Here is a 17,216-nt window from a genome sequence, read left to right as displayed (position 1 = left end):
GATTGGAGGTGTAGTGGACAGTGAGGAAGGTTTTCAAAGCTTGCAGAGGGATTTGGACCAACTAGAAAAATGGGCTGAAAAATGGCAAATGGAATTTAACGCAGACAAGTGTGAGATATTGCACTTTGGAAGGACAAATCAAAGTAGAACGTACAGGGTAAATGGTAGGACTCTGAAGAACAAAGAACAACAAAGAACAATACAGCACAGGAACAGGCCCATCGGCCCTCCAAGCCCGCGCCGCTCCCCGGTCCAGGATTGAATCCTGAATCCAGGATCCCCGCCCAATTTGCCAGCCTATCTACATCCTAATATCCTATCCACCGAGCTGTCCCTCACAGCTACGATGCTTTGTTCATCACAACCTAAGAGTGCAGTTGAACAGAGGGATCTGGGAATACAGGTACAGAATTCCCTAAAAGTGACGTCACAGGTGGATAGGGTCGTAAAGAGTGCCTTTGGTACGTTGGCCTTTATAAATCGGAGGATCGAGTATAAAAGTTGGAGTGTTATGGTAAGGTTAAATAAGGCATTGGTGAGGCCGAATTTGGAGTATTGTGTACAGTTTTGGTCACCTAGTTACAGGAAGGATGTAAATAAGATTGAAAGAGTGCAGAGAAGGTTCACAAGGATGTTGCCGGGACTTGAGAAGCTGAGTTACAGAGAGAGATTGAATAGGTTGGGACTTTATTCCCTGGAGCGTAGAAGATTGAGGGGAGATTTGATAGAGGTGTATAAGATTTTGATGGGTATAGATAGAGTGAATGCAAGCAGGCTTTTTCCGCTGAGGCGAGGGGAGAAATAAACCAGAGGGCATGGGTTAAGGGTGAAAGGAGAAAAGTTTAAAGAGAATATTAGGGGGGGCTTCTTCACGCAGAGAGTGGTGGGAGTGTGGAATGAGCTGCCAGATAAAGTGGTAAGCTGGAGTCTGATGATGCAGCTGTATAGAACGCTGGTTAGGCCACATTTGGAGTACTGCGTCCAGTTCTGGTCGCCGCACTACCAGAAGGACGTGGAGGCATTGGAGAGAGTGCAGAGAAGGTTTACCAGGATATTGCCTGGTATGGAGGGTCTTAGCAATGAGGGGAGATTGGGTAGACTGGGGTAGATCTCCTTGGAAAGACGGAGAATGAGGGGAGATCTAATAGAGGTATACAAGATTATGAAGGGTATAGATAAGAACATAACATAAGAACATAAGAAATAGGAGCAGGAGTAGGCCATCTAGCCCCTCGAGCCTGCCCCGCCATTCAATAAGATCATGGCTGATCTGACGTGGATCAGTACCACTTACCCACCTGATCCCCATAACCCTTAATTCCTTTACCGATCAGGAATCCATCCATCCGCGCTTAAAACATATTCAGCGAGGTAGCCTCCACCACCTCAGTGGGCAGAGAATTCCAGAGATTCACCGCCCTCTGGGAGAAGAAGTTCCTCCTCAACTCTGTCTTAAACCGACCCCCCTTTATTTTGAGGCTGTGTCCTCTAGTTTTAACTTCCTTACTAAGTGGAAAGAATCTCTCCGCCTCCACCCTATCCGGCCCCCGCATTATCTTATAAGTCTCCATAAGATCCCCCCTCATCCTTCTAAACTCCAACGAGTACAAACCCAATCTCCTCAGCCTCTCCTCATAATCCAAACCCCTCATCTCCGGTATCAACCTGGTGAACCTTCTCTGCACTCCCTCCAATGCCAATATATCCTTCCTCATATAAGGGGACCAATACTGCACACAGTATTCCAGCTGCGGCCTCACCAATGCCCTGTACAGGTGCATCAAGACATCCCTGCTTTTATATTCTATCCCCCTCGCGATATAGGCCAACATCCCATTTGCCTTCTTGATCACCAGTTGTATCTGCAGACTGGGCTTTTGCGTCTCATGCACAAGGACCCCCAGGTCCCTTTGCACGGTAGCATGTTTTAATTTGTTTCCATTGAGATAGTAATCCCATTTGTTATTATTTCCTCCAAAGTGTGAACAGTGGGAAGCTTTTTCCCAGGTCGGAGGTGACGATCACGACAAGTCACAAGCTCAAGCTGAGAGGGGCGAGGTATAACTCCGACATCAGAGGGACGTTTTTTACCCAGAGGGTGGTGGGGGCCTGGAATGCGCTGCCAAGTAGGGTGGTGGAGGCAGGCACGCTGACATCGTTTAAGACTTACCTGGATAGTCACATGAGCAGCCTGGGAATGGAGGGATACAAATGATTGGTCTAGTTGGACCAAGGAGCGGCACAGGCTTGGAGGGCCGAAGGGCCTGTTTCCTGTGCTGTACTGTTCTTTGTTCTTTGTTTGTTCTTTGTAAATGCGGGGTCACTTTTAACATTTAAGAAAAACTTGGACGGGTTCATGGATGAGAGGGGTGTGGAGGGATATGGTCCAAGTGCAGGTCAGTGGGACTAGGCATAAAATGCTTCGGCACAGACAAGAAGGGCCAAAGGGCCTGTTTCTGAGCTGTAATTTTCTATGGTTCTATGGTTCTATGAGTGAAAAACTTACCCCTATCATCTCCTCTGTACCTACTCCCCAGCACCCTAACCCTGTGACCTCTTGTGGCAACCATTTCAGCCCTGGGTAAAAGTCTCTGAGAATCCACTCCATCAATACCCCTCAACATCTTATACACCTCTATCAGGTCACCTCTCAGCCTTCGCCTCTCCAAGGAGAAAAGGCCTAGCTCTCTCAACCTATCCTCATAAGGCTTGCCACCTATTGGATCTGGTGCTGGGAAATGAGCCAGACCAGGTGCTAGACTTGGAAGTTGGTGTGCATTTTGGTGATAGTGACCACAATTCGGTTACGTTCACCTTAGTGATGGAAAGGGATAGGCATGAACCTCGGGCCAGTGGTTTTAGCTGGGGGAAGGGTAATTATGAGGCTATTAGGAGAGAATTAGGAAACATAGGTTGGACTAGGAGATTACAGGGACTGGGAACGTCCGACATGTGGAGTTTTTTCAAGGAGCAGCTACTGCGAGTCTGTGATAGGTATGTCCCTGTCAGGCAAGGAGGAATTGGTAGGGCTAGGGAACCGTGGTGCACCAAAAAAGTTTCCTTGTTGGTTGAAAAGAAAAAGGAGGCTTATGTTCGGATGAGACGTGAGCACTCGGGTAGTGCACTAGAAAGCTTTAGATTGGCTAAGAGGGAGTTGAAGAGCGAGCTTAGAAGGGCTAAAAGGGGACATGAGAAGACTTTGGCGGATAGGGTTAAAGAGAATCCTAAGGCGTTCTATAGGTATGTCAAGAACAGAAGGTTGGTTAGGGCAAGTTTAGGGCCAGTTATAGATGGCAGAGGGAAGTTATGTGTGGAACCGGAGGAGATTGGTGAAGCATTGAACCAATATTTCTCTTCGGTGTTCACGCAAGGGGACATGAATATAGCTGAGGAGGACACTGGGTTGCAAGGGAGTAGAATAGACAGTATTACAGTTGATAAGGAGGATGTGCAGGATATTCTGGAGGGTCTGAAAATAGATAAATCCCCTGGTCCGGATGGGATTTATCCAAGGATTCTCTGGGAGGCAAGAGAAGTGATTGCAGAGCCTCTGGCTCTGATCTTCAAGTCGTCGTTGGCCTCTGGTATAGTACCAGAAGATTGGAGGTTAGTGAATGTTGTCCCATTGTTTAAGAAGGGGAACAGAGACTTCCCCGGGAATTATAGACCGGTGAGTCTCACTTCTGTTGTCGGCAAGATGTTGGAAAAAATTATAAGGGATAGGATTTATAGTTATTTGGAGAGTAATGAATTGATAGGTGATAGTCAGCATGGTTTTGTGGCAGGTAGGTCGTGCCTTACTAACCTTATTGAGTTTTTTGAGAAAGTGACCAAGGAGGTGGATGGGGGCAAGGCAGTGGACGTGGTATATATGGATTTTAGTAAGGCGTTTGATAAGGTTCACCATGGTAGGCTTCTGCAGAAAATGCAGATGTATGGGATTGGGGGTGATCTAGGAAATTGGATCAGGAATTGGCTAGCGGATAGGAAACAGAGGGTGGTGGTTGATAGTAAATATTCATCATGGAGTGCGGTTACAAGTGGTGTACCTCAGGGATCTGTTTTGGGGCCACTGCTGTTTGTAATATTTATTAATGATCTGGATGAGGGTATAGTTGGGTGGATTAGCAAATTTGCTGATGACACCAAAGTCGGTGGTGTGGTAGACAGTGAGGAAGGGTGTCGTAGTTTGCAGGAAGACTTAGACAGGTTGCAAAGTTGGGCCGAGAGGTGGCGGATGGAGTTTAATGCGGAGAAGTGTGAGGTAATTCACTTTGGTAGGAATAACAGATGTGTTGAGTATAGGGCTAACGGGAGGACTTTGAATAGTGTGGAGGAGCAGAGGGATCTAGGTGTATGTGTGCATAGATCCCTGAAAGTTGGGAATCAAGTAGATAAGGTTGTTAAGAAGGCATATGGTGTCTTGGCGTTTATTGGTAGGGGGATTGAATTTAGGAGTCGTAGCGTTATGTTGCAACTGTACACAACTCTGGTGCGGCCGCACTTGGAGTACTGTGTGCAGTTCTGGTCCCCACATTACAGGAAGGATGTGGAGGCTTTGGAGAGGGTGCAGAGGAGGTTTACCAGGATGTTGCCTGGTATGGAGGGGAGATCCTATGAGGAGAGGCTGAGGGATTTGGGATTGTTTTCGCTGGAAAGGCGGCGGCTAAGAGGGGATCTTATTGAAACATATAAGATGATTAGAGGTTTAGATAGGGTGGATAGTGATAGCCTTTTTCCTCTGATGGAGAAATCCAGCACGAGGGGGCATGGCTTTAAATTGAGGGGGGGTAGTTATAGAACCGATGTCAGGGGTAGGTTCTTTACCCAGAGGGTGGTGAGGGATTGGAATGCCCTGCCAGCATCAGTAGTAAATGCGCCTAGTTTGGGGGCGTTTAAGAGATCCGTAGATCTGTTCTGGGACCCTTGCTGTTTGTCATTTTCATAAATGACCTGGATGAGGAAGTGGAGGGATGGGTTGGTAAGTTTGCTGACGACACCAAGGTAGGTGGTGTTGTGGATAGTTTGGAGGGATGTCAGAAGTTGCAGCGAGACATAGATAGAATGCAAGACTGGGCGGAGAAGTGGCAGATGGACTTCAACCCGGATAAGTGTGTAGTGATCCATTTTGGCAGATCCAATGGGATGGAGCAGCAGTATAAAATGAAGGGTACCATTCTTAGCAGTGTAGAGGATCAGAAGGACCTTGGGGTCCGGGTCCATAGGACTCTTAAATCGGCCTCGCAGGTGGAGGATGCGGTCAAGAAGGCGTATGGCGTACTAGCCTTCATTAATCGAGGGATTGAGTTTAGGAGTCGGGAGATAATGCTGCAGCTTTATAGGACCCTGGTTAGACCCCACTTGGAGTACTGCGCGCAGTTCTGGTCACCTCATTACAGGAAAGATGTTGAAGCCATTGAAAGGGTGCAGAGGAGATTTACAAGGATGTTGCCTGGATTGGGGGGCATGCCTTATGAGGATAGGTTGAGGGAGCTTGGTCTCTTCTCCCTGGAGAGACGAAGGATGAGAGGTGACCTGATAGAGGTTTACAAGATGTTGAGGGGTCTGGATAGGGTGGACTCTCAGAGGCTATTTCCAAGGGCTGAAATGGTTGCTACGAGAGGACACAGGTTTAAGGTGCTGGGGGGTAGGTACAGGGGGGATGTCAGGGGTAAGTTTTTCACTCAGAGGGTGGTGGGTGAGTGGAATCGGCTGACGTCGGTGGTGGTGGAGGCAAACTCGTTGGGGTCTTTTAAGAGACTTCTGGATGAGTACATGGGATTTAATGGGATTGAGGGCTATAGATAGGCCTAGAGGTGGGGATGTGATCGGCGCAACTTGTGGGCCGAAGGGCCTGTTTGTGCTGTGACTTTCTATGTTCTATGTTCTATGTTCATGGACGAAAAGAAATTGGTTTAGGTTGGAGGGTCACAGTTTTTTTTTTTAACTGGTCGGTGCAACATCGTGGGCCGAAGGGCCTGTTCTGCGCTGTAATGTTCTATGTTCTATGTTCTATGTAATAAGACCATAAGACCATAAGACATAGGAGCGGAAGTAAGGCCATTCGGCCCATCGAGTCCACTCCACCATTCAATCATGGTTGATTTCAACTCCATTTACCCGCTCTCTCCCCATAGCCCTTAATTCCTCGAGAAATCAAGAATTTATCAATTTCTGTCTTGAAGACGCTCAACGTCTCGGCCTCCACAGCCCTCTGTGGCAATGAATTCCACAGACCCACCACTCTCTGGCTGAAGAAATTTCTCCTCATCTCTGTTCTAAAGTGACTCCCTTTTATTCTAAGGCTGTGCCCCCGCGTCCTAGTCTCCCCTGTTAATGGAAACAACTTCCCTACGTCCATCCTATCTAAGCCGTTCATTATCTTGTAAGTTTCTATCAGATCTCCCCTCAACCTCCTAAACTCCAATGAATATAATCCCACGATCCTCAGACGTTCATCGTATGTCAGGCCTACCATTCCTGGGATCATCCGTGTGAATCTCCGCTGGACCCGCTCCAGTGCCAGTATGTCCTTCCTGAGGTGTAGGGCCCAAAATTGCTCACAGTACTCCAAATGGGGCCTAACCAGTGCTTTATAAAGCCTCAGAAGTACATCCCTGCTTTTGTATTCCAAGCCTCTTGAGATAAATGACAACATTACATTTGCTTTCTTAATTACGGACTCAACCTGCAAGTTTACCTTTAGAGAATCCTGGACTAGGACTCCCAAGTCCCTTTGCACTTTAGCATTATGAATTTTGTCACCGTTTAGAAAATAGTCAGGCAACATCCAGGCAACATCCTTGCAAATCTCCTCTGTACCCTTTCTATGGCTTCCACATCCTTTCTGTAATGAGGCGACCAGAACTGGGCACAGTACTCCCAGCTGGGATATCCCAGTTGGATATTGTCGGAATCGATATCCTTCCTCACTATTGCACTAATTTCCACTTTCACCAGCAATGCCACTCCACCGCTTTTTCCTTTCTGTCTGTCCTCTTTAAATACTGAATAACCCTGGATGTTCAATTCCCACCCCTGGTCACCCTGTAGCTGTGTCTCCGTAACATAGAACATAGAACATAGAACAGTACAGCACAGAACAGGCCCTTCGGCCCACGATGTTGTGCCGAGCTTTATCTGAAACCAAGATCAAGCTATCCCACTCCCTATCATCCTGGTGTGCTCCATGTGCCGATCCAATAACCACTTAAATGTTCCTAAAGTGTCTGACTCCACTATCACTGCAGGCAGTCCATTCCACACCCCAACCACTCTCTGCGTAAAGAACCTACCTCTGATATCCTTCCTGTATCTCCCACCACGAACCCTATAGTTATGCCCCCTTGTAATAGCTCCATCCACCCGAGGAAATAGTCTTTGAACGTTCACTCTATCTATCCCCTTCATCATTTTATACACCTCTATTAAGTCTCCCCTCAGCCTCCTCCGCTCCAAAGTGAACAGCCCTAGCTCCCTCAACCTTTCCTCATAAGTCCTACCCTCCAAACCAGGCAGCACCCTGGTAAATCTCCTCTGCACTCTTTCCAGCGTTTCCACATCCTTCTTATAGTGAGGTGACCAGAACTGCACACAATATTCCAAATGTGGTCTCACCAAGGTCCTGTACAGTTGCAGCATAACCCCACGGCTCTTAAACTCCAACCCCCTGTTAATAAAAGCTAACACACTATAGGCCTTCTTCACAGCTCTATCCACTTGAGTGGCAACCTTTAGAGATCTGTGGATATCGACCCCAAGATCTCTCTGTTCCTCCACAGTCTTCAGAACCCTACCTTTGACGCTGCAATCCACATTTAAATTAGTCCTACCAAAATGAATCACCTCACATTTATCAGCGTTAAACTCCATTTGCCATTTTTCAACCCAGCTTTGCATCCTATCTATGTCTCTTTGCAGCCTACAACAGCCCTCCACCTCATCCACTACTCCACCAATCTTGGTGTCATCAGCAAATTTACTGATCCACCCTTCAGCCCCCTCCTCTAAGTCATTAATAAAAATCACAAAGAGCAGAGGACCAAGCACTGATCCCTGCGGCACTCTGCTAGCAACCCTGCCTCCAATCCGAAAATTTTCCATCCACCACCACCCTCTGTCTTCGATCAGACAGCCAGTTACCTATCCAATCGGCCAACTTTCCCTCTATCCCACACCTCCTCACTTTCATCATAAGCCGACCATGGGGGACCTTATCAAACGCCTTACTAAAATCCATGTATATGACATCAACTGCCCTACCTTCATCAACACACTTAGTTACCTCCTCAAAAAATTCTATCAAATTTGTGAGGCACGACTTGCCCTTCACGAATCCGTGCTGACTATCCCAGATTAATCCGCATCTTTCTAAATGGTCGTAAATCCCATCTCTAAGGACCTTTTCCATCAATTTACCAAACACCGAAGTAAGACTAACTGGTCTATAATTACCAGGGTCATTTCTATTCCCTTTATTAAACAGAGGAACAACATTCGCCATTCTCCAGTCCTCTGGCACCATCCCCGTGGACAGCGAGGACCCAAAGATCAAAGCCAAAGGCTCTGCAATCTCATCCCTTGCCTCCCAAAGAATCCTAGGATACATTTCATCAGGCCCAGGGGACTTATTGACCTTCAGTTTCTTCAAAACTGCCAGGACATCCTCCCTCCGAACATCTATTTTCTCCAGCCTATTAGCCTGTAACACCTTCTCTTCCTCAAAAACATGGCCCCTCTCCTTGGTGAACACTGAAGAAAAGTATTCATTCATCACCTCGCCTATCTCTACTGACTCCATACACAAGTTCCCACTACTGTCCTTGAACGGCCCTAACCTCACCCTGGTCATTCTTTTATTCCTCACATAAGAGTAGAAAGCCTTGGGGTTTTCCTTCATCCGACCTGCCAAGGACTTCTCATGTCCCCTCCTAGCTCTCCTAAGCCCCTTTTTCAGCTCATTCCTTGCTAACTTGTAACCCTCAATCGAGCCATCTGAACCTTGTTTCCTCATCCCTACATAAGCTTCCCTCTTCCTTTTCACAAGACATGCCACCTCTTTCGTGAACCATGGTTCCCTCACTCGGCCATTTCCTCCCTGCCTGACAGGGACATACCTATCAAGGACACCCAGTATTTGTAACCCCGACTATATCATACCCGTTTATATCTATTTGTGTGATCAATTCATCCACTTTATTGCGAATGCTTCGCGTTTTAAGGCACAAAGCCTTAAGGCTTGTCATTTTAACCTTGCTGGTTCCGTTTCCATTGTTTCTCACCATGGCCCTGTCTGACTGTGACTCTTCATTTCTCCACCTCTCACTTTTCTTATTCCCATTGCTATCTTTTCTTTTTGTCCTTGGTCCCCTCCTTTGACTCTGTGTATAGGTTCCCATCCCCCTGCCCTTTTAGTCTAAACCCTCCCCACTCCAGCAAGTAGCCCCTCCCCCCCACTCCCCCCTCCCCACCCCGCAGGACACCAGTCCCAGTCCCGCCCAGAGGGGCGAAGTATAACTCAGATATCAGAGGGACGTTTTTTACACAGAGGGTGGTGGGGGCCTGGAATGCGCTGCCAAGTAGGGTGGTGGAGGCAGGCACGCTGACATCGTTTAAGACTTACCTGGATAGTCACATGAGCAGCCTGGGAATGGAGGGATACAAACGAATGGTCTAGTTGGACCAATGAGCGGCACAGGCTTGGAGGGCCGAAGGGCCTGTTTCCTGTGCTGTACTGTTCTTTGTTCTTTGACCTCATCCTTTTTTAACCTATGTCATTTGTACCAGCGTGTACTACGACCACTGGCTGTTCGCCCTCCCCCTTCAGAATGTCCTGCAGCCGCTCCGAGACATCCTTGACCCTCGCACCAGGGAGGCAACATACCATCCTAGAGTTCTTGTTTGCGGCCACAGAAATGCCTGTCTGTTCCCCTTACAACTGAATCCCCTATAACTGTTGCACTGGCACATTTTCTACCCCTCCCCTCTGCAGCAGATCCAACCATGGTGCAACGAGTTTGGCTGCTGCTGCTTTCCCCAGAGAGGTCATTCCCCTCAACAGTATCCAGAGCGGTATATCTGTTTTGCAGGGGAATGGTCACAGGAGATTCCTGCACTGCCTGCCTATCTCTCTTGCTCTGTCTGGTGGTCACCCATTCCCTTCCTGCCAGCGGACTCTGAGCCTGCGGTGTGACCACCTCTCTATCCGTGCTGTCCACGATACTCTCTGACTCGCGGATACTCCACAGTGTCTCCAGCCGCTGCTCCAGCTCTGAAACTCGAGCTTCCAGGAGCTGTAGCTGGAGACACTTCCTGCACACATGCTGACCCAGGAGACTGGAACTGTCTCCAGCCTCCCACATGGAGCAAGAGGAGCAAACCACGGCTTGGAGCTCTCCTGTCATGTCTTATCCTTTAAATTCCATATCAGATGAGAGTCATTAACCAGAGGTCAGAAATGTTTTCTCACACTCTGAGGTTTTGTGATCTAGAAAGCACTGTCCAAAGGCAGATTGAATAACAACTTCCCAAAGTTTTTTTTATTTGTTCATTGGATGTGAGCGTCACTGACTGGACCAGCATTTATTGCCCATTCCTAGTTTCCTGAGGGCAGTTGAGATCCACTTTGCTGTGGATCTGGAGTCACATATGGGCCAGACCAGGTGTTTTTTACAACAATCATCAACCATTTTGTGGTCATCATTAGACTTTTAATTCCAGAATTAATTCAAATTTCACCCTCTGCTGTGGTGGGATTCAAACCTGGGTCCCCAAAACATTCACCTGGGTCTCTGGATTACCAGTCCAGCAACAATGCCACTTCACCACTGCCCTCTCCAATGGAACTGGATCAATAGCCAAAAGGGGAAATTATCTTCAGGGCCATGAGAAAAGATTGGAGAAATCTGATTAACTTGGAGAGCTCTACAATCCACAGGGAGAAGGGATGGTAATGCCTACACTGTACATAAGATTCCAGAAAACAAGGTATGTTGTAGCTATTGAACACAAAGCCACAATGTGAGTTATATACAACAGTTTAAAATGTAAAACATTTAACCCAAAAAGACAGAAATGATTGTCTGAAGTTTCCTACCCATCTCGTGGTATAGTGAGGCTCCTTGCTTGGAGATGGAGACTGGCAGTTTCCGTGGAGACGATATCTCGATTTTCATTAATTCTTCGCAACATTGCTTCCATGCACCTGATGTATAAAGCATCAAGAATCTGTGACTGAGGTCCCTGTCCTTCTTGGCATTCTATCACAATGAAGTGTTGTAAGTGAGAGCAGCTTCCTAATTGGAGAAATGAACAAAGGGACCTCGGCGTCTTTGTCTCCAGAATATAATGTTCAATTCTGAACAAAGAACAAAGAAAATTACAGCACAGGAACAGGCCCTTCGGCCCTCCAAGCCTGCACCGACCATGCTGCCCGACTTAACTAAAAACCCCTACCCTTCCGGGGACCATATCCCTCTATTCCCATCCTATTCATGTACTTGTCAAGACGCCCTTAAAAGTCACTACCGTATCCGCTTCCACTCCCCCGGCAACGAGTTCCAGGCACCCACTTCTTTCTGTGTAAACAAAACTTGCCTCGCACATCTCCTTTAACCCTTGCCCCTCGCACCTTGAACCTCAAGGACTGATTAGGGACAGTCAGCATGGCTTTGTGAGTGGAAAATCATGTCTCACAAATTTGATTGAGTTTTTTGAAGGGGTAACCGAGAAGGTAGATGAGGGCAGTGCAGTTGATGTTGTCTACATGGACTTTAGCAAGGCCTTTGACAAGGTACCGCATGGTAGGTTAGAAACCCTACAGTGCAGAAGGAGGCCATTCGGCCCATCGAGTCTGCACCGACCACAATCCCACCCAGGCCCTACCCCCACATATTTACCCGCTAATCCCTCTAACCTCCACATCCCAGTACTCAAAGGGGCAATTTTTAACCTGGCCAATCAACCTAACCCGCACATCTTTGGACTGTGGGAGGAAACCGGAGCACCCGGAGGAAACCCACGCAGACACGAGGAGAATGTGCAAACTCCACACAGACAGTGACCCGAGCCGGGAATCGAACCCGGGACCCTGGAGCTGTGAAGCAGCAGTGCTAACCACTGTGCTACCGTGCCGCTGTTGCATAAGGTTGCATAAGGTTAAATCTCACAGGATCCAGGATGAGGTAGCCAAATGGATACAAAATTGGCTTGATGACAGAAGCCAGAGGGTGGTTTTAGAGGGTTGTTTTTCAAACTGGAGACCTGTGACCAGCCGTGTGCCTCAGGGATCAGTGCTGGGTCCACTGTTAATTGTCATTTATATTAATGATTTGGATGAGAATATAGGGGGCATGGTTAGTAAGTTTGCAGATGATACACCAAGATTGGTGGCATTGTGGACAGTGAAGAAAGTTATCTCCGATTGCAACGGGATCTTAATCAAAACTGTACACAGTGCTCCAGGTGTGGCCTCACCAGCACCTTATACAGCTGCAACATAATCTCGCTGTTTTTAAACTCCATCCCTCTCGCAATGAAGGAGAAAATTCTATTTACCTTCTTAATTACCTGCTGCACCTGCAAACCAACTCCTTGAGATTCCTGCACAAGGACACCCAGGTCCCTCTGCACAGCAGCATGCTGCAATTTTTTACCATTTAAATACTAGTCCACTTTGCTACCGAAATGGATGACCTCACATTTACCAACATTGTACTCCATCTGCCAGATCCTCACCCACTCACTTAGATTATCTATATCCCTTTGCAGACTTTCTGCATCCTCTGCACACTTTGCTCTGCCATTCATCTTCGTGTCATCTGCGAATTTTGACACACTACACTTGGTCCTCAACTCCAAATCATCTATGTAAATCGTAACCAATTGTGGTCCCAACACTGATCCCTGAGGCACACCACTAGTCACTGATCGCCAACCAGAAAAACACCCATTTATCCCCACTCTTTGCTTTCTGTTCGTTAACCAATCCTCTATCCATGCTAATACATTACCCATAACACGTAATGTGCGGCACCTTGTCAAATGCCTTCAGGAAATCCAGATACACCACATCCACAGGTTCCCCATTGTCCACTGCACATGTAATGTTATCAAAGAATTTCACCAAATTAATCAAACATGACCTGCCCTTCATGAACTCATGCTGCATCTTACCAATGGGACAATTTGTATCCCATTGCTATTTCTTCCTTGATAATGGATTCAAGCATTTTCCCTACTCCAGGAGTTAAGCTAACCGGCCTATTATATTTTTTAAACCTCCTTTTTTAAACAGTGGCGTCACATTTGCGGTTTTCCAATCTGCGGGAACCACCCCAGAGTCCAGCAAATTTTGGTAAATTACCACTAGTGCATTTGCTATTTCTCCCGCCATCTCTTTTAGTAACCTGGGATGCATTCCATTGGGGCCTGGAGACTTGTCTACCTTTAGCCCCATTAACTTGCCCAACACTATGTCTTTCGTGATAATGATAGTTTCTAGGTCCTCACCTGCCATAGCCTTCCTGTCATCAATTTTTGGCATGTTATTTGTGTCTTCCACTGTGAAGACCGACACAAAATACCTGTTCAATGCCTCAGCCATTTTCTCATTTCCAGTTGTTACATCCTTTCCACTTAGTAAGTGGAAAGGATTCTTTCCACTTAGTAAGGAAGATAAAACTAGAGGACACAGCCTCAAAATAAAGGGGGGTCGGTTTAGGACAGAGTTGAGGAGGAACTTCTTCTCCCAGAGGGTGGTGAATCTCTGGAATTCTCTGCCCACTGAGGTGGTGGAGGCTACCTCGCTGAATATGTTTAAAGCGCGGATGGATGGATTCCTGATCGGTAAGGGAATTAAGGGTTATGGGGATCAGGCGGGTAAGTGGTACTGATCCACGTCAGATCAGCCATGATCTTATTGAATGGCGGGGCAGGCTCGAGGGGCTAGATGGCCTACTCCTGCTCCTATTTCTTATGTTCTTATGTATCCTCCTTCCCGTCCTCTAAAGGACCAATGTTTACTTTAACCACTCTTTTTTATTTTATATATTTGTAGAAACTTTTGCTATCTGTTTTTATATTCTGAGCTAGTTTATTCTCACAATCCATCTTACTTTTCTTTATAGCTTTATTCGTGGCTTTCTGTTGACTTATAAAGGTTTCCCAATCCTCCAGGTTGTTGTATAAGGTTAAATCTCACAGGATCCAGGGTGAGGTATCTAAATGGACACAAAATTGGCTTGATGACAGAAGACAGAGGATGGTTGTAGAGGGTTGTTTTTCAAACTGAAGACCTGTGACCAGTGGTGTGCGTCAGGGATCGGTGCTGGGCCCACTGTTATTTGTCATTTATATCAATGATTTGGATGAGGATTAGGAGGCATGGTTAGTAAGTTTGCAGATGACACCAAGATTGGTGGCATAGTGGACAGTGAAGAAAGTTATCTCCGATTGCAAAGGAATCTTGATCAATTGGGCCAGTGGGCTGACGAATGGCAGATGGAGTTTAATTTAGATAAAGGGGAAAACTTTAAACTAGAAAGGTTGGGGTGAGGGAATCGTGATGAGGTGACTGAGAGCGAGGAGGTTAGCCCGCAAATAGAGAAGGATTGTACACAGTGTAAGAGGGAGAATAGACGGGTGATGGAGAAGGGGAAAGCTCAGACCAAAGGTTTGAGATGTGTCTATTTTAACACCAGGAGTGTAGTGAATAAAGTGGATGAGCTTAGAGTGTGGATCGATGCTTGGAAGTGTGATGTGGTGGCCATTACGGAGACTTGGGGACAGGGACAGGACTGGATACTTCAGGTGCCGGGTTTCAGATGTTTCAGAAAGGACAGAGAGGGAGGCAAAAGAGGGGGGGGGAGTGGCACTGCTGATCAGGGATAGTGTCACAGCTGTAGAGAAGGTGGAAGCCATGGAGGGATTGTCTACGGAGCTCTGTGGGTGGAAGTTCGGAGCGGGAAGGGGTCGATAACTTTGCTGGGTGTTTTCTACAGGCTGCCGAATAGTAACAGGGATGTTGAGGAGCAGATAGGGAAACAGATCCTGGAGAGATGTATGAATAACAGGATTGTCGTGATGGGAGACTTTAATTTCCCAAACATCGATTGGAATATCCCTCGGGTAAGGGGTTTGGATGGGGAGGAGTTTGTTAGGTGTGTTCAGGAGGGTTTCCTGACACAGCATGTGGATAAGCCTACAAGAGGAGAGGCTGTACTCGATCTGGTACTGGCTAATGAGCCTGGACAGGTGTCAGATCTCTCAGTGGGGGAGCATCTTGGGGATAGTGATCATAACTCTAGCTCCTTTACGCTAGCATTGGAAAGAGATAGGATCAGGCAAGCTAGGAAAGTGTTTATCTGGAGTAAGGGGGAAATGTGAAGCCATCAGGCGGGAGATTAGAGGCGTTGATTGGAAGGAGGCATTCTTGAGGAAAAGTACTGAAGTAAGGAGGCAGATTTTCACGGAATGTTTGTCTGGAGTTCTGCATGACAATGTTCCGATGAGACAGGGATGTGTTGGTAGGTTACGGGAACCGTGGTGCACGAAAGCTGCGCTGAACCTAGTGAGAAAGAAAAGGAAAGCGTACAAAAGGTTCAGAGAGCTAGGCGATGATAGGGATCCAGATGAGTATACAGCTTGTGGGAAGGGACTTAAGAAAGAAATTAGGAGAGCCAGAAGGGATCACGAGAAGGCCTTGGCAGGTAAGGAGAACCCTAAGGCGTTCGAAATATGTGAAGACTAAAAGGATGAGATGTGAAGGAATAGGACCTATAAAATGTGAAGGTGAGAAAGTCTGTACAGAACCGGAAGAAATAGCAGAGGTGCTTAATGAATATTTTACCTCGGTATTCAGGGTGGAAAAAGACCTGGGTGGTTGTACTACAGGATTGAGGCGGACTGAAAAGATTGAGTATGTGGACATTAAGAAAGAGGATGTGTTGGAAATTTTGAATACTATCAGAATAGATAAGTTGCCGGGACCGGATGGGATGTACCCCAGGTTACTGTGGGAGGCGAGGGAAGAGACTGCAGAGCCTCTGGCGATGATCTTTGCGTCGTCGATGGAGACGGGAGAGGTTCCGGAGGTTTGGATGATTGCGGATGTGGTTTCTACATTCAAGAAAGGGAATAGGGATAGCCCAGGAAATTACCGACCGGTGAGTCTAACCTCAGTGGTTGGTGAGTTGATGGAGAAGATCCTGAGGGACAAGATTTATGAACATTCAGAGAAGTTTAAAATGCTCAAAAGTAGTCAGCATGGCTTTGTCAAAGGCAAATCGTACCTTACGAGCCTGGTGGAGTTCTTTGAAAATGTGACTAAACACATTGACGAAGGAAGATGTGGTTTACATGGATTTCAGCAAGGCGTTCAATAAGGTCCTGCATGCAAGACTTCTCGAGAAAGTGAGAGGGCATGGGATCCAAGGGGCTGTTGCCTTGTGGATCCAGAACTGGCTTGCCTGCAGAAGGCAGAGAGTGGTTGTAGACAGGTCTTTTTCTGAATGGAGGTCGGTCACCAGTGGAATGCCCCAGGGATCTGTTCTGGGATCCTTGCTGTTTGTCATTTTCATAAATGACCTGGATGAGGAAGTGGAGGGCTGGGTTGGTAAGTTTGCCGATGACACGAAGGTTGGTGGTGTTGTGAATAGGTTGGAGGGATGTCAGAAGCTGCAGCGTGACATAGATAGAACATAGAACATTACAGCGCAGTACAGGCCCTTCGGCCCTCGATGTTGCGCCGACCAGAGAAACCAATCTAAAGCCCATCTAACCTACACTATTCCAATATCATCCATATGTTTATCCAATAACCATTTGAATGCTCTTAATGTTGACGAGTCCACCACTGCTGCAGGCAGGGCATTCCACGCCCTTACTACTCTCTGAGTAAAGAACCTACCTCTAACATCTGTCCTATATCTCTCACCACTCAATTTAAAGCTATGTCCCCTCGTGTTAGCCATCACCATCCGAGGAAAAAGGCTCTCACTATCCACCCTATCTAATCCTCTGATCATCTTGTATGCCTCTATTAAGTCACCGCGCAACCTTCTCTCTAACGAAAACAACCTCAAGCCCCTCAGCCTTTCCTCATATGATTTTCCCACCATACCAGGCAACATCCTGGTAAATCTCCTCTGCACTCTTTCCAACACTTCCACATCTTTCCTATAATGCGGCGACCAGAACTGTACGCAATACTCCAAATG

The 17,216-nt window shown here is 47.1% G+C and overlaps 1 protein-coding gene across 1 annotated transcript in view; it reads right to left on the bottom strand.

Annotated features, from left to right (window-relative positions):
* rtkna (rhotekin a) overlaps window positions 1-17,216 on the bottom strand; it is a 412,303-nt gene that overhangs the window by 116,619 nt on the left and 278,468 nt on the right. Inside the window, exon 11 of the mRNA XM_078204370.1 lies at window positions 11,096-11,203. Within this exon, the coding sequence (XP_078060496.1) occupies window positions 11,096-11,203 (108 nt within the window). The remainder of the gene's footprint in view (window positions 1-11,095; window positions 11,204-17,216) is intronic.

This window comes from Mustelus asterias, unplaced genomic scaffold, assembly GCF_964213995.1.
Source record: "Mustelus asterias unplaced genomic scaffold, sMusAst1.hap1.1 HAP1_SCAFFOLD_315, whole genome shotgun sequence".
Lineage (NCBI taxonomy): Eukaryota > Metazoa > Chordata > Chondrichthyes > Carcharhiniformes > Triakidae > Mustelus > Mustelus asterias.
The sequence above is the reverse complement of the archived record's forward strand: the minus strand, read 5'-3'. Positions and strand labels throughout refer to the sequence as shown.